Here is a 22,947-nt window from a genome sequence, read left to right as displayed (position 1 = left end):
TGTTGGTGTTACATATGCTCTGGTCTGGTTCTGTCAACTGGACATTGACTGTAAATGTATTATATTGTGGCAAAAGCACAAACGTCATATTGCAAAACCTGCATGTTGTTACAGCCCCAGGTTAAACATTACTGCACACAATATCACACTGAAAGCAAACATGTTGGGCCAAAAAGCCTTGGCAAAAACTGACTGTAACTTCAAAAAAGTCAGTCACAACTACATCTTACTGACTGCACTCCAGGTTTCAGAATGTTTATAATTGCAATATGGGGACCATAAACCTGATCTGTGACAGTCGATAGAAAGGGAAGGCAGAAATGAGGTATGACAGAGAGCAGAAAGTCAATAAATTCACAGTACCTGTGGCCCTGAGTCCCCATAAATAACCCCTGCTTTAATGGGATTTGAAGGCTGGGGAGTTGCTGTAAATAGCCCCAGGTGGTTAGTGCTTGAACACACACATAGCCTACACACACAAACACATACTCAAACACACATACAAGGACCCAGTGTCTAAGAAACCAAATCACTAATGTGGATGATGGGGGTTAAAAAAAAAACAAAACAAAACAAAAAGCACACATACCTTTTACAGACAAGCTAACCTCATACCTCTCTAAAAGGTCATAATTACCCTTGGCAATATGCATTTGGAGACCTCTTTTAAAGCTGTAAACACAGTAATAGCTCCCTAGAGGCCTCTCTAGGCTGACAAAGCTTGATTCATCTCCAACGCCTCAGCCAAACATAGATCTAGATTCTTGATAAATCTTGATAAATATCCAGTAAACCCCCCCTAACGTTCTCCCACAGACTAGTCAGATGGCTTTCTTCATTACTTTCAGATCTGCACTCTGGCTCTTCACATGCACTGTGTATATTCACAGTCACACAAGTGGAGATATCTTTGGCAGATCATAAATTTAGCTTCTTTTCACTACCCAATAAAACAGAACTCTGCTAAAAAAAACAATCTCCATTATGGCCTGGCAGCACCACTGAAATCCTCTGGTTGACTTTCGGTCAGGGTACACATTTCGCTGCCACACCACCAAGCAGCAAATCCAAACTTAGCACAAGCCAACACAAAGAAGGGCATCAGGTGTGAAACTCAACAAGTTTAAGACGAGAAGACAGGCCTGTGCTGGAAACAGGTTCTTCTTTTTCAGGTAAATATGAGGAATATAAACACGGCAAACAGTTAAACCATGGACAGTCCCTGGCACTGAAGCATGGGAAAAACGCAGTGATAGTTAAAACGTCATCTTTGTGAAAGAGGACAAAATAAAAGGTGGCTGTAGTATTTTTTCATCTCTAATTTGACCACAAAAGTGTAATTAATGTAGTAATAAAGAACAAAATTGTGAATGTCCACAAACTTTACTGTCTGAGGCCACTTAGCTTAGCCTGATGCCTTCTTCTCTGAAGCAATTTCACCTGAGGCCATTTGAAACAGCTCATTTCAGCTGACGTACGAGAGCCGAGGCTTGATTCTACTCACAAGTTTTTCCTGAAGCTGTTTTGTCTGATGCGTGAAACCTAACATTGTCACCTAGAGATATACTAAAACTTACACCATCCCATACAGCTGGCTTTTTGTACAGGCACAATTAACCAGTGCAGCTCAACAGCTGTGCTTCTACAAAACTCTCATCTACATTAGTTAATTAATGTCGTATTAATATAGAATATCACATCACGCAACATCAGAAGTTCATGTGTTCATGTGTGGGAATACTATGAACGATAAAAATCGTTCAGCAAATGAATGACAGGTTTTAAACCAGCTGTAAATTAGTGGCAGTCAATAAGGCAAAAACACACTATCATGATTTTTCAAAAACTTTTTATGATACAGGATATTTCACGATATTTTTTCTGACATCTGATAAGTCAGAACAGACAAAAAAGAACCACCAGTGCCACCTTTTTAAAAAATACTATTAAAAACTACAAGTACAACGATTTTTGTTCAACGTTTCTCATACTACACTGCACTAAATCCAGTTAAACAGGACTAATTATGCTCTTTTTGTAATGAAACAGTTGTTTAGTGTCTAGAAGTCGAGAAGTGCGGACAATGTCCATCATATGCTCAGAAAACCATACTCTGACATATTTAGATGTAATTTATCACTATAATGATAAATATCAGCATATTGCCCAGCCCTAAATGAGTTTTTACCCTCATTGGGGGTTGTAACCACAGTATCAGGGTTAACCATCACAGGGCATGGGCGTATGTGACGATTTCGCACAGGAAATTCTGGGTAGTGATACTGAGAGTCGCTGAAACATAGGACAGACTCTAAATAACTAAGCCGGGATCACTTTATAAAATCAGAACACGGTGCCCCTGTTGCCAGTAGGGGTGTAACGACACCCTCAGCTCACGATTCGATTCAGTTCAGTTCACTATATTGGGTTTACGATGTAGTTTTCAAAACATTCTGAACAAAATTTGAATGAACAAAAAAAGATGACTGTATGTTTGTGTGGGTTACGTTGGTTGCAACTGATATCTGCCATCTCCACAATGCGCATTATCACACTTCGGTGTTATGGTGGTTTTTGTCACTACGTACTTTTATTACACCCCTAGTATGAAGTACTCAGACGGGTCTGAGTCTTCTAGTATGAATTCAAGTTGAATATGAGTCCCATTCAAGAGAGTCAGGCTAGAAGTCCCACCATACCAAACACTGCTAAACAAATAAGCAAACAATCCCATTTAATATTTATTATTACTTTAACTGCCACACTTCCCTATGGTTGTCCACAGCGTATAAGTGGGCTCATAGCTGGTAAATTCATGAAATGCATGTAGTTCACACTTAGGGCATCATGTGCCGTCGAGATCTGCACTCAAATACAATGCAATCTAAAATATCCAGCCAGATTTTAAGTTTAAGTTATGATATTCCAGGCTTGACGACCAGAATTAACAACATGCTGATAACATTTAGGCAGTTTTTAAGGGTAAGCGCAGCTGATGACAGTGATGATGTCTTAAAAAGAGAAAGTTGCACGATATTCGACAATTCCACCCTAACCTCCCCCACCCCACCACCCTTACACATGAATGTTTGGGTTAAGTTTATATTTACACACCAGTCTATACAGTTCATTTTATGCATATTTTAATATGTAGCAGTAATGATCTGACAAAGTGGCATCCTCCACTTCAAGGCTGTCAAACGACTACTATTCATATAAGTAGTGTTCCCAGTATCAACTGCACTGCTGTACTTTATCCTGATTTTAGAATTACAAGCAGGTCAAAAAATGCTGCTATCAAAAAGGTGAAGGTCAAAGTGCTGTGATTCATAAACTTAAAGACCATTTTTAAAGGTCTAATAAAAGCATACGCCACCTTAAACTTAACTTTGTATTTTTTTTATTTCTCTATCAGAAGGTATCACAAAACGTACACTATTGGTACATTATTTGTTACATCAGTACTAGAAATCAAGGCTACCACTGACATTAATAACAAGCTATGAGAAATAAGAAGAAGTGCCCTGCCTTCCCGGCTTCTTGTGAAAGGCCTTTCAACCAAAATAGAATCCGTTCCATTTTCAACATGGTGTGGCCCCACAGTTGGATGCACATGGCTACAGGAAGTGCTGATGGCAGTAAATGAGTGACTTCTGATAACCCACTGTGGTAAATGGTAAAGTGTGCTTGAATGGAGCTTTAGAGAATGTTTAGTCACAGGAAGCAGGGCAGAGGTCTAAGAATGTTCCTCTAAAAATGTAAACATTACTGTGATTATGGAGAACATTGTTTCCATTGCTACAGTGGATCTGTTAAAACTAGTCAACGGAAGTGTCAGTAAACAGTACGGGCAGGCTGGGTACGGGCAGGCTGGGTACGGGCAGGCTGGGTACGGGCAGGCCCAGGTTTGAATTATGACACTCTGGCAAAGGCAAATTCTACTGACAGGCATGACTTGCTATTGATCACAGGGTGTCTACAGGTTTAGCTAGGGGTGGGCGATACAGCAGACATATAGCATCACAGTACTTGATTTTCAATAACACAATTCACAATATATGATATGCCAATTAAAAATTTCACATACCATGCTACTTTCATAAAACATACGCATAATTCAATCGAGATGTAAACAAAGTCATTCAGAGTGTGCTGATGTGAAATACGGCATCTTAAAGAAACATAAACCTGCCCTTCCTGATGTTTAGGCAAATTAAATCACTTGTAACCAATATAAGACCATAGCACAGCAGAATTAATGTAGCTGGCCAGACAAAGACATAATCTTGGCAACAACTTCAAGTGTATAGTCACCACTTTCAAGTGAGGTACAATGTGCAGTTGAATAGGGCAAGAGTGTAAAAAACTGTGGATAAAAACATCAGACAAAGCAGAAAATATAAATGCAAAGACTTAACATCCTGAAATTCATTCAATCAGCCTAAATATAAGACGTTCTAAGATATTACATAGTCACAGACTCCCTAATATGTTTTCAAAGAATATTTTGGATTAGCGTGGTCTGGCGCTAATAAAGGATAACCTAAAAAACTCAAGCAGCTGAAACAGTGGTTTAAACATAGGATTAGAATGTGCAGGAAAAAACACGATGCACTGTACCATGACAATTTAGGCAAGTGCTGGCATGCCTGGAGGTGTCAAGCTGTCAAAATTGTGATGCTATAGTGGGTTTCAGACCAGTGCTAATGGCCTGCTCCTCCATCACTCCAGAGAAGCCTGGAACCTGTCAGTCACCGCACCCGAAATCACAGCAGCTGGATTCCCCCATAGTTATGTCATTCAACCAAACGCACTGAAGAAATGTAGTTACGATAGGATTTTTAGCAGCGTAAACTCAAACAAAATGATTTCTAATTTAAAAAGACATCATGTCTGCACATTGCAGCTGGTATTTAACATTCTTCACATTCTTCTGGAGCAGTAAACAGCATTACTCATGCAGTTCTGATGTTCACCAGCCAAATCAGTGTAAAAAAATCAACAATTAGGCCCACTCTCAAAGGGGAATTTCACCTTTTTTTCAAAATTTCTGAATAATTAAACTGTTAGGATGTAAACAGTCACAGAGTGGTTTGATGTGAAATCAGAATTGTTCACAGTGGTGGTGACGGAAACCAGACATCTGAAGAGTTTAACGCTTCTAAAATCTACCCCATAGACAGTTATTACATGAAATGGTATGAATACACTGCCTGATGCCCGAGACACTGTTTTGTCATAGTCTTAAGTTAAGGAATTTGGCATAAAACATACTTTAAAAACACATTCATGGCAGAGAGGTGCATGCAGGGCACTGTAAAACAAAATAGTTCCCAAAGGAAAGTTTTTTGCCAATATTTGACAGTTATCAACATAATATACATAGATTTAGGTTACATATTAAGAACATGTGTTGGCTCACTGTTTTTTAATTTTTGGATAGTAAACAATATTTGTAGACGCTGCGACCCCTCGTTCCCATCACCTCTGTTGTAAAGAAAGCTGTAAAGTCTGTATGCTTCTCTGCAATTAAATAATCTCACCTCAGACATTACTCTGATTGACTTTGTTTACATCTCAAACATTGAATTATAGAGAATTTTTGAAAAATCTGTGGAATCTGTCTTCAATCAGAACAGATTATGTATTTTATAGTGGTTATTGCTTTATAGTAGCATAATAAATGCTGTTGACATTGCTATCTCTGATTGAGTGTTGTGAGGTTAGAGTTTATTGTTTTGTAATGACAGTCATGAAGTAAAAATAGTCCAGTGTTTAGGCATCTGTTGAGCCATAAAAAGAGGAAATAACTTCTCAATAACTTCTACACAGAATTTAACAGAAGATTTCCTTTAGATCTGGACTAAAAAGGCAGCTTTAACAAAATTCTAGTGTGTGATAATGACAAATGACATTAGAGGTGCTTTGAAGTTTCCAAAAGGCCTCGCTATGAACGCTTAACAAGGCTTTGCCATTAATCTTTAAATGTTAATCCCTAAAAAACTGACATTCTTCATTGATAAAATCTTGATCACTGTTGAACCCAGTTTACCACATACAGCACATCCTCTCTGGGTCCTAAAGTCAATACATGACCTTGTTAAAATAATATAAAAACTTAAAAAAATCGTAATTTGTCCTTGATTTGTGATGCATGTAATGTGCTTTGTCATTATTTTCACAGCCTGCCGATTAGGCTTGTCACTGTAAAAGCAACAACGAGCCTACTAAAACGGTTTAAGCACTCTAACTCCCTGGGGTGACATAATCATGTTTGGTTTTTCCCTGCAGTTCAGTGAACAACTTTGGTATATAATTTATGTAACTTTGGCCATGAGAAAGCTCCAGTGACTGTGTTCAAGAATACAAGCGAAACCAGCGTCCGTGCTGACTTGTGGCTAGAATCGTTCATCCTACTTGCAACGAAGAGGCTTTAAAAGCTAGCATTCTTTGAGCTGCGAAACTAATGTGGTGGGACATTTCCTGTTATGGCAGGCTGACACATAAGAGTACAGCAACTACTAACATGCTTACAGTGGCAACTCACATTTCACCAGCACATGATCAAGCTCATATAGCAATGGGACATCGATTCACACAGAGGAAATCATTTAGGGGAAAAATGAGGGAGCAAGTACAGGTAAAAAGGGCAGAGTGTGCTAAAAACACACCAGGCCAAAAAGTCAAACATGATCTCTGAAACCACCAACATAACTACATAAAGCACAGCTTACTACACCCACTTACACCTGGGCCTGTCATGATTTTGTCTCTAAACCTGATAACATGACAAAAACATAGACATGTTATTACCTTCTCTATAAATCTGTAATGATTAGTTGGCAATTCGCATGATGATTGCATATTTTAAAATCTACTCCACACCTCAAAACAAAATCAGAGCCTGAGAGAAACACCTATTTAAATGCATTTTGCCACATAAAATTTTTTGTATTTTTAAGCGATGCATTTAGGAAATTGTGGTACATATATCTGCCAATTCCGACATAAGATATAGGAATTGGGACTAAAACTACTTAGAATAGCATTACAGAGAAATAGAACATACTTCTATAGGGTTACAAATGCAGTAAAATTAATAAAATGCAGATATATGGCGCAGCAGCCCATTCTCGCCCAAACTTTCTCTACCAGAGTACAAAAAACCTGACCCTGATGTTTTTTTTAAAGGAACTACCTGCAGATACCAATACAATTCCAGTTTAATCAGGCATTCCGTGGTCCTTTTCTAAAAGGCTTCATTTTTCCAATAAAGCATTTTGGGATCTTTGAAAGGCTATGAATGCTTTGTTATTGATCACTTAAGCTCATTCTTACTGCCTGACCAGAATAGCTCAAAATAATCTTTAAATTACACAATTACTAATATTAAAGATGGGAACACCGAAGCACCTCACGACTCAAAGTTTATTTTGTTTCAGTGTGCCAAGATGCGATTATAAAATGAATCCACTTTTTTTTCTATATTTCTATACATTATGATTTTTTTATATTATACTGTAGGTTATAGACACGTTTTATATTTACACACTGACTGATTTATTGAAAATCCTTAATGACGATCATATATTTAAAAATTTAATACTGAGTAACAACATTTTCTTTTTTTGTTTTTGATTTTTTCCCAATTTTCTCCCCAATTTCCAATATCCAATTCCACCCACTAGTTAGGACTCCCCCAGTCACGCGATACCTCCAGTGCTAGGAGGGCAAAAGCTAGCACAGGTTTCCTCCGAGACCTGTGAAGCCAGTCACCGCATCTTTTTGTACTACCACTAAAGCAACGTCACTGGACAGCAGAGCATGCTCTGAGGGAAGCACCAACCGCCAGATCTGTTACGTCAGCTAACAGACGCCTGTGCTGGCCAGCATCACGCTGAGTGATGGAGGGGGAGACGACGGGGCCATTCTACCCACCCAGAGAGAGCGAGGCCAACTGTGCTCTCTTGGATTCCCGTCCACGGACAGCTGTAGCATCACCAGGGATAGAATTCACCATCTCCTGATGACAGGGCAAATGCTTAGACGGTTGCGCCACTCAGGAGCCCCCCAACATTTTCATTTTAAAAACACGTACATTCGTGAAACACACAAAAAATGCAATAATCTTACAACACCTGAACCATCGAGACACTTAAACTTTATGGAGAACGCTGATTTTCCTCAGATGGTGTGTCACACTTTGGTAAACCCTCAGCACATTTTTTACTTTGTATGATGCAGCTTTACTTTTTAAACATTTCTGCTCAAACTCTAACTCTAGTTTTATTGGATTAGCATCTCCTCAGCTGACTGTCAATGCTGCTTTTCTATGTAGGGTATGTTTACAAAGCTTTTGGGCCCTTTACTACATATAAATATGCACAAAATCTGTGACCAATTTGTGACTGCAAGCATGCATGCATTAGTGCACGAGTGTGCAATCTTATCCGCAAAGGACTGATGTGGCTGTAGGTTTTCTTTCCAACAAAGCAACAGATCACCTGATCAGCAGTCTAAAGACTGAGACCAGCTGATTAAACAAGTGGCATCAGGTGTGCTCCAGCTTGCCTGGAGTGAAAACCTGCAGCCACACTGGCCCTGTGTGAATAAGACTGGACACCCCTGCATTAGTGTATTTTCTTTCCTCCACCAAGCCAGGCTGTGCCATCCCACGTGAGTTTGTTTTACAGTAGGAGAAACACAGACCCTATATAAAAAATCTGACTATGACATTTTGTGAACTGATTCAGAATCTTTTAAGATGCATCTAAGAATCAATTCTATTTACAACCCATAACCAACACAACTAATAGCGATAGGCCTGCTTAGGCATCACCTTCCCATCCACCCACATACAAAAGGCATGCTTGTTCAGCCTTGTACACCAAGCTGTACCAAGCTTCTCCAACTAAATAGTCCAGCGTTGCAAGACTGCACAGTGTAATGTTCTGCCTGCTCTAATATGGCTGACTCAGCTAGTAAAGACTCAGATAATTAGCTGATGAGTTGAAACAAGTACTGTGGAGCAAGGAACACACTAAACTGTTTGATGTGTGCTGAAACTGCAGCTGGAGACCCATGCATTGTGCCCATCAGTGTTGCAATATTGGCTCTCCTAAAATTAGGCTGTTAAAGGGTGTCTAGGAGTAATGTGCATGCTAAATAAATTTGGTATTTAAGGGTCTGTAGGAGTTAAGGCAGGGCATTTGGTTAACCGCTGTGAAGGAAAAAAGAGACTGAGATCTATGCATGTTTTTTTTCTGTTTCTGTCTGACAAAAGTAACATATAGAAATGGTAAAATGCACAATAAAAGCTTGACTTTCAGTGAAATTATGTCAGACTTTCAGACGTGATCTTTTTTTTATGCTACTAGGTCACCCGTGATGCAGCTAGGGTTTTTCCATTTCCAACACCTAATGTTTGGGTGCCTTACCACCATGACATGCAGTACCACAAGCATTGTAAAAAAAAAGAAGCAATATAAGCAATACAATCTCCAGGGTTTCCTGACTGCAGTTTAGCCAACACTTGACCTGACAGACGGGTGGTGCCCACTTCCAGAGACCACACCCACAACCCATTTGTATAGTTTCTGAGGCTGGCACAAGCCTCAGGCATTGGCCTCTCTCCATACATTCCTCCACCAATTCTAAAAGAGCACTGGAACAAGCAGCCGTCCTCTGAAAAGACTGCTGTCCTCCCCGAGCCAAAAGCAAGCGATAGTAAACAAAACAGCCGATGGCACCCAAAAGTGGCACGCGTGGCCACAAGCATCTGCCCAGGCACCACAGCTTTCAATCAGTGGGTAGGGGAAAAAAGGGGCGGAGGCATTTGTCAAACCAAGTCAAACAAAAGGGTCACCAGGCAGCTAATCTTCTTTTTGTGAAAGCCACACTGCTGTAGTGTGACTAAACCAAGCCAACCAGCTGACTGGCCACGCATCGCTGTCTGGAGCGCTCACACACAGAGCTGGAGATCAAACGCTTTAGCTGAATCCTACAGGGCAGCAGAAGCAGCGCTTTTCAAGCCGGCCACCGCTGCGGTATTGACTTAGTAGTTACACATTACTGCGTTTACACTCGATGGCTGTGAGCACAAGGCATGTTTTACGGTCCCCGGGACCCCTCCTTCATATGGAAATGCCAAATACGAAGAATGATACCATCCAAGCTTTTCTGGATGAAGGTGAACAAGAAGATGCAAGCAAGCTTCGACATGTAATCTTATCCTGCATGCAATTAACTGTCCTACCATGAAGGCCAAAAAAGCATTGCCTAGCAACACTGCATTGCCAAGAAGTGATGTCTGCTACAATTATGGATTTGGGAAGATCTGAAATGTCCAGCACAGGCTTCAGTCCTGATTGCACGTGGTCTTCCAAAGCACCACCCATAGGGCTGAAGGCAACACCCAGGCTCTCCAACATGATTTCTTGAGGAAGCCCCAAGAGGATGAGGAGCAACCTTGACGGTGACGTGGCGAGATGAATGAAAACAGAGGGACCCCAAGCTGGTCTGTGAGACGCAGACAGGATCTATAACTTAACAGATTCAGATAACATGCTTGTTGAGCTGGAGACCAGAATGAATGTCCACACAAAGAGAGGAGCGATTCAGGCTCGACTGGCTGCAACCAAACGAGCCTGTTCGAAATGACAGGGCTTGAACTTGAGAAAGGCAGCTAACAGCATGGCAGCAATACTAAAAGAACAGGAATAGTAAACAGTGGAGACCCAGGGTGTAGTGAAGTCTTCATTCAGCAGAGGTTTGTGCTCCAAGAAGCCAGCTTAGGAGTATATCAGCAGTACTTAACCAGGAGGAACAGTAAACAGTAACGTTAAAGACTTAAAGACGAGCAGCGGTGTTAGCTAAACCTTTACTACCCAAATAAAGCCAATATAGCTATACGGTTCAACGTGCTAGCTAGAAAGCTAACTACCCTAGAGTGTTTCTTCTTCTGTGGGCACTTTACTTTCATTTAACTTAGCTAATATGACACCAAAGTGAGAGTTACTGTCATTATTCACGAAACTAAGCAAACTCGACAAGCTTGTGCCTCTGAAGTTAGCACTGAAGTCAGTTTCTTTCTTACTCAGATTGCGGTTCCACCTTAAATGGCGAGGCGCCCGAGTGTAACTGCTGCACCGTTTAAGGTGGAACGGAAAAGTGGAATAAGAAGCTATCTTCAGCTTGTGGTGCTCAATCAGGCAGTCCATGAACTGTAAAATAAAACATTAAAAATAAAGCTAAGCCTGAAAGGGCTGAGCTGGGCGTGCTCTGCTCTGAGTTTTGCCCGACAGTAGCACCGGTAGCTGCCACTCAACGCCACTATGTGAACGTTAACTTGACTGTAAACTGTAAACTTCACACAGAACTGAAGTGGCCCAAGTTTAATGTTTAACGTTTACTCTGAGGGGAGAATAGAAAGCTGCCGCTGCCGCTGACAGCAAACTTGCACAGTTACCATAGTTACTAACGGTGCCCACAGAAAGACGAGCACAAAAAAAAACGGAAATGTCGTGTTTGGAGAGGTGAAACTCACTCTTGTGTTTTCCAGAGGTCCAGCTCTGCTTGGCCAGACTGGGACTCCGAATTATCGCCCGGCCAGCCGATTTTAAAGCGTCCATAGTTCGTTATGAGGAGGGGGACAGAGCCCGCGGACCCCCGGCTTCCTCCGACGACGTCTCGAAACGTCTGTCTCGACGACTCACTCGGGCGAAAACTTTTTTATGTATTAGTTTTTTGGCCGGCAGCGCTTCCTTCCCCTGTTTTCTCCTCTGTAGAGAATCCAGTCTGGATGGATTATCATACACGCGGCGGGAGGGCGGGGCCGAGTATGTAAATGAAACTGGTCGCGTAGCGTCGTGACGTGCGGCACGTGTTGGACGGGGCTTCAGCGGAACATACCGATATGGCACCGATCAGCCACAACATTAAAACCGCCTGCGTGTTTCTACAACAAGTGGCTGTTTAATCAGCTCCACTCACCACTGCAGTTCTACAGTTACAGACTGTCGTCCATCTATTTCTCTGCATGCTCTTCAGTGGTCAGGAACCCCCACAGGACCACCACAGAGCAGGTGTTATTTGGGTGGTGGATCATTCTCAGCGCTGCAGTGACACTGACCTGGTGGTGGCGTGTTAGAGGGTGTTGTGCTGGTACGAGTGGATCAGGCACAGCAGTGCTGCTGGACTTTTTAAACACTGTGTCCACTCACTGTCCACTCTATTAGACACTCCAACCTTGACAGTCCACCTTGTAGATGTAAAGTCAGAGACAGTAGCTGCACAGTTTGTGTTGGTCATCCTCTAGTCCTTCATCAGTGTCTGAAAGAAGACATTAAAGTATCTTCTAAAATATTTTCTTAAAATATTCTTTTTTAACTTATGTCAAACTCGTGAATTCACGTACCAAAAACAGTAATAATACATTTTTTATGACCATTTTCTAACCTGCCTTTATCCCTGAGCAGGCTTCTTCTGATATTGTCACTTTAAGATTTTTATGTAAATGACCTCTGCTCTGATTGGCTGTATTATACCTCATTCAAAAAGCAGTCTAAATCTAACTTTCAGCGTAAATGGGCGGGGCTAAACTGCTGCAAGATGAAAGAGTGGGGATGCTCTGCTGTTGGCTGAATGGGCGGGGCTGAACTGCTATAGGCTGAATGGACAAGGCTTAACTGCTGTAGGCTGAATGGGCGGGGCTAAACTGCTGTAGACTGAATGTGGGGGGCTAAACTGTTGTAGGCTGAATGGGGGGCTAAACTGTTGTGGGCTTAATGGGCGGGGCTAAACTGCTGTAGGCTAAATGGGCGGGGCTAAACTGCTGTAGGCTGAATGTGGGGGGCTAAACTACTGTATGTGAATATGCAGATGTTTGTTTTAGTGACATCAGTCTAGTCTTGCTGTCTAGTTTCCATGTATGAGCTGGCATGTTTTGTACCTTTAACCACGTTTACAAACTACATCAAACTACATTGATGATAAGGACTCTTTAAAGCTTGGTAGCATCTAAATGGATCATCTTAAAGTCTAATAACATCTACAAGGAACAGAGTATAAAACCTTGCAGCAGAGAAACAGCTTCTATATTTGTAATATTCACATCATGACTCACAGGTGGTGCTTCAAGATGTTGTTTCAAACCTTTTCATCCCTTGAGAACAACTCCAGACCACCGTATTTTAAGAGCGAACGTCTTCCGCTCCACTCGACCTTATCTAAAGTTTATTCCTGCTTCTTTTTTCCAGTCATTCCACATGAGTGGTTTTCCAGTGAACACAAAGGGAAACAGAGGACAGGCATTTCTGGGAGAAGGAGGCTACGGTGCATGTCAATCGCCCCCGGTCTTACAAGGTCATGTAGGAAAGGGCTGGGAGTGACAGGTTCCTCTGGCCACCTCTGGATGCCACGGAGGGTCAATCCACCAAAGACTGTTTAGTTAAGCATTCGCCTTTCTTAGAAACGATCAATAAACCTGTAAACCTTCCTGTGGGGGTGGGACAGAGAGGAGACAACGCCCCTTATCCGTCCCACCTGATTCAGGCAGCTGACACTGAAAGAATCCTGTCGTCCAGCATTCCTGGCTAGTGAAAACAGCGAGAGCATGCAAGTCAGTGTCGTAACCAACATGTCACCTACCCTTGATCAGGGCCACGCTGAACGCCTCGACTAGCCTTTTTCAGACCTACGCTGTCCAAAAGTATCCAGACATTCTAACTACTGAATTCCTCTATTTTAAGGTGCACTGTCATTTACACATACAGCACTTATAATCTCCATAGAAAAGCATCGGCAATAAAATGAGACGCTCTGGATCTGCTGCACATGAGCATGAGGTTATCATGCCCATTCGTAAGTATCAGCTAGAGCCTCCACTGGGCTGTGGAGCAGTGGAACTGCGTTCTCTGGGGTGATGGAGCTCCATCCAATACCTTTGGGATGAGCTGAAGTGGCGTTTGTGATCCAGAACCGATCATCCAACATCAGTACCTGACCTCACTAATGCCCTTGTGGCTGCAATCAAATCCTCACAGCAATGTTCCCACATCTAGTGTAAAGACTAGAGGCTGTTACTGCAGCAAAGGGAGGACAAAGTTCCTATTAACATCCTTGATTTCAGAAGAAATGTTGGCTTTTGGACACATAATGTGCTTCTAGTTTTGGCCTCAGCCCCCTCTTTTGAAGTAGATGTTGCTAATGATGTAAAATTCTGCTTAAAAATCAAACTTTCTCTTTTATTAGCATGTACTAGTTTTAGAGATCTGAGTTTGAAAGGTGTCTGATGTGATCAAACCTCTATGAGACAACGTCTTTGATGCAGAAGCTTTCAATCTGGATTAAAGTCAACCTGAACTCCAAATTGAAATTTTAGACCTTTTTAGTTCACGGTCCTCATCACATTAGGCACAATTGATCATATTATGTCATTATAAAAGTAACAAACAAATAACAAAATTCTTGTTTTTCATAATTTTCAATAAAAATGCAAGACTTTTGCCCGCCTCTAAAACATCTTCTGTTTTTTTTTATTACACCACTGTGCACCAGTGGGCAGGGAAAAATAATATTAACCAACAATCTATCATCGCTAGCTCTGAGACCCTCCTTAATACCATGATCATGACATTTTAGCTGACAATTCATTGCCATCTAAATAATTTTGATTAACAATTTAATTGTGTTTTTTGTAGCTTAAAGTGGCCAAATTGGATTCCTTACTTCATAGCTCCCAACACAGAAAATACCATCAACACTCACCGCTGCCCCCTAAATAAGGGTGGGCAATATGATGATGATTTAGCGTTATCGTGATAAACTGCATCACAATATCACTGCTCTCGGAAAAAACATTTTTCAGTTTTTGATGGAATTTGAAAATGCCTGTTGCCCTTTACATTGTGTGTAAATTTCAGAAGAATGGACCAAAAACAATGGTCCGAAATGACTTGGAAAGAAGTCTGGTTCCATTGACTTACATTAAAAGTCACGTAGGTTTTTCCCTTCTCCTGTAAAGTTATCATATTGGAGATGAGGTTTTGTTCCGACAGCAGTGATATGCTTCTCTATGTGTTTTGTGGATATGGACAGTAGTTGAAGAATAATGACCAATGGAATTGTGAAGCAGTATGTGAAACATTTAGCAAAAAATGCTATGCTCAGTTTTCGACGGTATAGTTTGAATGGAACCAAAGGAACCAAAAGTGGTCCTTCTATGGCATCACTCCAGAGAACACTTTAAAGTCAAGGTGCCAACGGTTCTTTGGAGTGAACCCTGTTTATTTGCAGGTTTCATAGCTGGTCCAGGTCAAATTTTCACTGGACACTTCTGTTTCAGCAAAGGACTTAAAGCCAAACTACCGCGTATGCCAAGGGGATTAGTACAGCAGCATGTGGCGCACACCATGTCTTCTGACTGTTTTTCAGCCCTGCAGGATCATCCCACGTTCTGAGGTCAGCACCATCCAGATACACACTGTGTACACAGATGCACATAATCTCATCTGCAGATGAAGCTGAGATGGTAGAAGAGCTCAAAGATGGCTGGGATTCTCGACACAGGGTAAAAATGTTGGTCCACTCTGCCCTAAAGGCAGTGCTACATGTGTCCGGGATGAAGATAATGTGGGTATTAAAGCGACCATTCAGCAAAAAAGCGAACTTTCTCTAAGGCTAGTGTAGCTAACATTTAAAGGAAGCTTAAGTCCAATTAGGACTAACCAAACTATACACCTAAACCATCATATACTTTGAGTTAGTTGCCTCTTTCTGCAGGAGATTAAACGGACAGCTGCAGCTTTCTTGCTATCAAAAATCGTGGTAATTAAAACCGAATTTAAACATCACAAAAACACGTTTGTAAAACTTTAAAAGAAAAAAGGCATGAAAATAAGGTTTGGTTTATGGCATCCACATTGTTGAGCTTGCAGTTGTTAAATGATTAGAAGCTGATTATTATGGATTTCTGTGGACGTGACAGAACAGCGCCACCAAAAGTTCATTAAAAAAAAAACAGGAACTGGCTAAGGATGGGGCTGATTTACATCAAGACCAAGCTGTATATCCAATCTGTGATTCTGTGTCAAATGCATTGTAACGTATAACTAAAAGTCGTTTTGTCATTCTGTAGTTGCCGTCATTCCCGTATTAGAAACTCCAGATCTAAGCTGGTTTTCCCTTTGCTAAAAATAATGGGATTTTCGAAAACAGCTGCTATCACTCCCTGTGGTGAACAAAATGATCCAAAATTATTCCAAACTCGATGCATATTTACGTGTCATTGATATCCAGTGAATTACAAGGTCATTAAGGAGCTAATACAATTTTGCTACATGCGAGTGAGCACTGAAAAGGAAAGGAAAGGACATCATAAAACAGGCAAGCACTCAAAAAATACCCAGCGAGGTTTGTCGAGTGTGGTAGTTCAGTTGCTCTGCCAGTAGTAGAGAACATTAGGAGTGGCTGGTGTTAACATGTCATATGTAATATATAGTTTAATAGTAGACTCTATTTCATGCAGTGTCTTTGCAGTGCACAGGAGTGGTCACTTGCTGTTAGCATGGATGTAGCAATGTTCATATTGCTGATTTCACCTTATGGGATTCACAATATTATGTTAGCACCATGCCAACAGGGCTACTATAGCAGCTGTATATAGACATTTAGAGCTTAAAACACTGCCGTTTAGTGCTTATAACTTCTTGTAGTAGATATTCAGTTAAGATATATTTTAAAGCTTGTGTATTGTTGTCCTTTCCCAGATAGCAGGAGGATAGGGGTCCACTGTTGGCCCGCTGACGGCAAAGCTGGCAGGTTTTGCTCAGTGTATTCCAGGAGGCTCATTGGTGTTTAAGCAGGGTGTGACAAAATGTCACTTTTATCGTTTGTTTTCCACCCACAGTCCAATTTACTGTTTTTCTTCATTTATTTCGTTGTTATTGTATGTAAATTAGTAAATCATTTTAATCTAGAACAGTGTCAGCAACAATATTTCAAGAAAATAATTTATATTAGGGCTAGTCATTCATTTTTTCAGTTATTTGTAATATTTGTCTTAGTTTGTTTTCCAAAATAAAAAGCTATGTACCTTCAAAATGTTACCTGGACCTGGTATGCAGGAAGATAATCTGGGTGGTCCGAGGGTGGGCCAGCAGCGGCATATAGTGCACACGGTGCCAACCTTATCGAGCCAGTGGAGCAATATATGCTTGCTATCTGGGAGTCCTTGAGTGATGATTTGACCATAAATCTTGTCAAGTTCTGCTCCTGTTGTAATTGATACAAAGTGCTGCTGTGAAAAATGCTGTGATTGTTCTGTTAGCCTGCTATATTATAGCGCTAATGGTAGACATCAACATTTAATCGTGGAAGCAGTAGTCAGCTAGCTTGGAAGGGGCTCTCAAATATGATTCTATGGTATATGAGCTATTAATAGGACTATATTTTTAGCCTTTCCATCCAGTATTGTAAACACTTATCACTAAACACAGTTTGAGGCAAGTGTTCAAAGACTGAGGCATGCAGTTAGCATGATGCTAACTGGTGGGGTATAAGCTTCCATTACTTTTAAGCATTGTAGCTCCAAACTTCAGACACCAAACACGTTCTAGCTAACCAACTGCATATGCATTTAGTGGAAAAACCGTGTAAATGAGATTTTTTTTCCCTAAACTATTGCTTTAAATATATATCCCAAGCTGAGGGGCATTTGCTGTGCGGAATTATCTCATGGTTATGGCCAGAAAGCAAACATGAAAAGTAGAATTGGAAGGAGTGCTTAGAATAAAGAGTAAAGAATTTCCATAATGAATACCAATGAGGCTCCAGCCTAACAAAGAGAGAGGCAAATTTTCCATTCTGTTCTTCTCGCCGTGTCCACTACATATGAGCCGTGAGCGTGTAGGTTTTAAGGGAAGCAGGGCATGCAGCCTTGGATGAATAAAGCCTTCAGTAATAATTAAACATCCCAGATCCCACCGTTCCAGGGGACTCTTGGAATGCATGCATAAAGTAAAGCGTGCCCGTACATTATTAATGCATCCATATGCTAATCAAAGCTACTCTGATACTGTGAACACAGACACGCTGGAGCTCGCGATTATCTGATCTCTAACCATCTGTGTGGGCCTTGTATGAGTGCTGAACTGCTGTTAGAGGGCTTTGAGACCGAAATATTCCCTCAGTGTCTCTCATCCAGTCTTGCCCGCTGGGATTGAAAGTCCGGGTCTGCTTTGCCCCTGAGCTCCTTCTGGTCAGCTCACGGTTATTCATATTTAATTGTCTCGCACTGCTCTCGTTTTAATCCTGATAATCCCTCTAAAAGCCTAGTAGCATGGGCAGCGAAGACTCTGCAGCCAATGAAGACAATGTTTTTCTGCCTTTCTTGGATTTAGAGGTTCGTTCCAGTTGTTTTAGTAACCTGCTGAGCACTAGAAGGAGCCAATGAGAAGTCACTGAGAGAAAATATGGTCTCAAGGTGTTGCCATAGAAATTGAGAAGTGGTGAAACTGTCGAATTGTTAACCCTAATATTGGGAAATCATGAGTTGGAACAGCCATCCATGGCCATGAGTCCAAGATAGCATAATTTGCCTTGCTCTTTCTGGGTGGGTAGGATGGTCATCCCCGCACCACCACCCACCCCCACCCCATCAATCAGCACGATAACAGCTAACGCAAACGTCTGTTAGACGACATAGCACAATTGGCGGTTAGTGTTCTCCTCCAAGCATGTTGAGCTGTCCAGTGACGTTGCATTAGCAGCACTATGAAACGATGTGGTGGCGCTTTACATGTCTCAGAGGAGGCATATGCTAGCCTTTATCCCCCCCAGCTTGGTAGCATCATGTGCTATGGGGGGGCCTATCCTGCTAGAAAAACCAACAAGCATGGCTGATCAACAGCAAAACCAGCATATCGCTGTTGTCGGAAGAAAAAAAACCTGGTATCTCCGTTTTTGACATTTTTCAGTTTTAGTCATAATTTAAACATTCCCGCTGGCCTTTACATTGTGTGTAAATTTCATGATGAATGGACCAAAAGAAACGGCCCAAAATGACTTGGAAAAAATCTTGTTCCATTGACTTAAAAGTAAAGTATGTTTTTTCCTTCTCCTGTAAAGTTGCCATTTTGGAGATACAAGGTTTTCTTCCGACAACAGCGATATGCTCTGTTTTGGATTCTGGTATGCTGGTCAACCAGGATAAACCAGGATCAGACCAGCATAAAGCAGCGTAGACCAGTTTAGACCAGCAGGGGATTCATGTTCTGTGCTGTTTTTTTTTCGGCAGAGCAGCTAGCTAGGTGGGAATCAGCCAAGATTAAATTAGGTGGGAAATTGAGTTAAAAAAAAAGGAATTGTGAAGAAGAGCAATGAAAAAATGACAACCAAAAGCGACCTCTAACAAAAAAGCGATCCTAGGCGAAATCTACAATGATGGTAACTTAAAAAAACAGTATGTACAGTTACATTTCAGCATATTTTATGGCCTCACACCACTCTCATTTTAATCCACATAATCCTGTTAAAAGCCTATTGCACTGGACAACAGAGATTATCTGTCTAACTTGAATGCAGGTTTCAATAACCTGCTGTAAATAGAAGGAATCAATGTGAAGTTGTAGAGAACAAACAGGTGCTGGCTTTGATATTGCGAGGAAGAATAGTAAACAGAACCAACAGCAATCCTAGGTGAACAAATCCACAATGGCGATTACTTGAGTTACATTACAGGATATTTAACTGTCTCACATTTAACTGCTCATTTTAATCCAGACAATACCTCCAAAAGCCTAGTAGTGTGTCCAGTGGAGACTGTTTCACTGCCTTAAATTCACAGGTTCGTTTGGGTCAACAGTCTGCTGTAGACTATAAGGAGTCTATGTGAAATTAGAGAAGATATACAAGGTGTTGGTCTTGAATCAGTGAAGAAGAATAATAAACAGAACCAACCATAACCCAAAGGTGAACAAACCAGCAGTGATTAACATGAAAAAACATGATAAACATGAAACTATATATACTACTATACTATATCTAATCTCCATTCATTTTAAAGTAGAGTACAAGTTTAAAGGAGATACTTCTGAGGAGATTAGATAAAAGATTATTTGCTTGCTTAAAGTCAAAGAAAAATAAGGGAGTTTCCAAAACTCAAGTTCAAAAAATGACTAAAAGCTAAAGGGAAATGGGACTCCTAACAACCACCTGCAAGATCGGGACCATCAAAACTGTCCCCATCAGATCCACGCCCACCCCATCAATCGGCATGATAACAGCTAACGCAAACGTCTGTTAGACGACATAGCACAATTGGCAGTCAGTCTTCTCCTCCAAGCATGTTGAGCTGTCCAGTGACGTTGCATTAGCCGCACTGTGAAAAGATGTGGTGGTGCTTTGTCTCAGAGGAGGCATATGCTAGCCTTTACCCCCCCGGTCTCTTGAATAAGATTGCAAGCTGCAAAAGAGGGCATAATAAATACTGAGAATGTTGATATATTTAGTTATTGCGTTAATTTTCTCCTAAATATATGTTTTCTCCTTTTTCCTGTTGCTGTAAATGAATAACTTGTACTTAATTGCTTGTTTGACTACAAATGATATAAATAAAGTGTGGTCTCTGACTTTTGCCCTGTCCTGTAGTGTGTTGTCCGAAGTATTATGTGAAGTAGAAACACATTACAGTTCTACATCGTCCAAAAATCTTTTAGCAACTTCAGCTAATGCGAGGGAGGAGAACATAGTTAGAGAATGTTAAGAATGTACAGAGAGATCGTCTTCACCTTCTTGCATGCCAGGTTAAATAGGCTAATTGTGTGCATTCTTCCAGGTGTTGGATATAAAGCCTCGCTATTAGAAGTGCAGTGGTCATTTATTCATGACAGCATCCTATGCATAGCAAATACAGCCGAGGATCAAGATGCTCAGCAAATACTCCATTTCTTTCCTTCTTGCCACCTAAACAAACAGTTTGAGGAAGGATTTGGCCTGAGGGCTCAACAGGGAGAGCTGTTACTGCGCGTGCTTTGTAGTAATTGTGTTTCATGGAAGAAAGCAAAGCTGAGAGAGAGAGAGCGAGAGAGTGTTTAGTGAAGAGAGGGATTGGCGATACTCTTCACATACTCAAACTCATCTCTGGATTGAGGTCATCAAGAAGTTCCTCTGTGACTCTCCAGCAAATCCTAGCCCTCGTAGTCAAGAGTAGCTTATCGCAAGAATAATAAGAGGGTTTATAAATAGATCTGCATGACCAGGCACATGTGAACACATATGCACTCACTAAGGCCTGAGCAGTAGGAAAAATCTGTGGCCGATACCAATTTTAGAGGGTTAATAATCCTGATTACATCACATGATTTTACATTTATACATGGTGATTCAAACAGATTCATTTGATTTCAAAGCGCCATATTTTTACAACCGTGAGGCGCCTAGGAGCCAATCACAATCCAATTGAAAGAGGGGGTCATAGAGTTTCTGACTGTCAGTGTGGCAGTGAGCCTCCAACAGCTCAGAGCATTCGTCGTTGGTACCAGCAGTTCCAAGAAAAAGGTCACCAGCATCACCAGATCTCATGCCGTGTGACTTTTTTGTGGGGGGTGCGTTAAGGATTCTGTTTATGTGCCACTCCTAACAACACTGGATGATCTCTGAAATCGCGAGTGAGTGCAGTGACGCCCGACATGCTCAGTTGAGTACGGGATGAATTTGACTATGGTGTTGATGTTGTCCATACAGCTGGAGGAGGTTCATATTGAGCTCTTGTAAAATTATATAATAAACGTTATGCTTAATTAAACCATTTACAGTTTACTGCATTGTTCTGTAATGATTTAGTGAAATAAATCATTTTGAAATCAGATTAATCTTTTGAATCACTCTGTACGTTACAATTTAATTTTATTCAAGCCAAAATCTGCTTCATCTGCTGTAAACATGCCTAGTGGTACCTTCTGATGATGCGTCTTGAAGGTGGGAGGAACCTTTTGAAAAACCAGCTCCTTTGAGCAAATAAGAGAAAATAAGACAAAAGTGTCTGAAATGTTTTCAATGATAGCCGGCGAATGCAGAAGGAAGCCAGATAGCTAACGTTACAGCAGAAAGCAGAAAGTCACATCTGTATTTATTAGCCTCATTGGCTACACTACACTCTTAAAAAAGATGGTGCTTCAAAGGTTCTTAAGTAAAGAAAATGGTTCTATATAGAACCATGAACACTCAAAGAACCCTTTGCATGATTAAAAGGTTCTTTGCATCATTAAAGGGTTCTTCAGACTTACAGAGAATGTGCTGTAGGTGGCTCTATATAGAACCTCTTTGAAAATAGTTCCATATAGCACCCAAAATGGTTCTTGTATTGTTACGGTGTCAAGCTTGTTACAATAGAAGAACCCTGTATGTAGAACCATCTATTGTACATTCATGCACATTTTCCATCCCTTTCATGATGCAAAGAACCTTTTAATCATGCAAAGGGTTCTATATAGAACCATTTTCTTTACTAAAGAGCCCCTAAAGCACCATCTTTTTTAAGAGTGTAGCAGTCAGGATTTCATTATGACTGCTGAGGTGATTCCAAATGTTTGTGTAATGCATGCTGGGTTGTGTAGTGAGAGAATGCAGATGGATGAAAACATAATGAAAACAAACCGATGAGGATGAGGCTGCACTATGAAGTTCAGCATAACGTGACAGATAGTAAGCGCTAGTTTTAGGCCCCATTCCCACTTTAGAATATATACACTTCATTTATCCAATTTGTCTTCTCTCTGGATTCATTTTCCCAGTTTTTTTTGTTTTGTGTGTTTAATAGAACTCCCAGGCCATCAGGCACTGGACTTTTGGTTCTCCAAAATAGGTACTAAATCCAAAATTATGGTCTTGAAACACAGCCTGATAACCTGCAAACTGCCAGTACTGTATCTACCTTTAAACGTGAGGAGT

At 41.0% G+C, this 22,947-nt stretch overlaps 1 protein-coding gene across 1 annotated transcript in view; it reads right to left on the bottom strand.

The window, feature by feature from the left end:
- ldlrap1b (low density lipoprotein receptor adaptor protein 1b) overlaps window positions 1-11,810 on the bottom strand; it is a 74,788-nt gene extending 62,978 nt beyond the window's left edge. The window contains exon 1 of the mRNA XM_036575109.1: window positions 11,546-11,810. Coding sequence (XP_036431002.1) covers window positions 11,546-11,630 — 85 coding nt within the window. The 5' untranslated portion in view covers window positions 11,631-11,810. The remainder of the gene's footprint in view (window positions 1-11,545) is intronic.
- Window positions 11,811-22,947: the final 11,137 nt, after the last annotated feature.

Source organism: Colossoma macropomum, unplaced genomic scaffold (assembly GCF_904425465.1).
Source record: "Colossoma macropomum unplaced genomic scaffold, Colossoma_macropomum, whole genome shotgun sequence".
In the NCBI taxonomy this organism is placed as follows: domain Eukaryota; kingdom Metazoa; phylum Chordata; class Actinopteri; order Characiformes; family Serrasalmidae; genus Colossoma; species Colossoma macropomum.
Note: the sequence above shows the minus strand (reverse complement) of the source record. Positions and strands in the feature narration are given on the sequence as shown.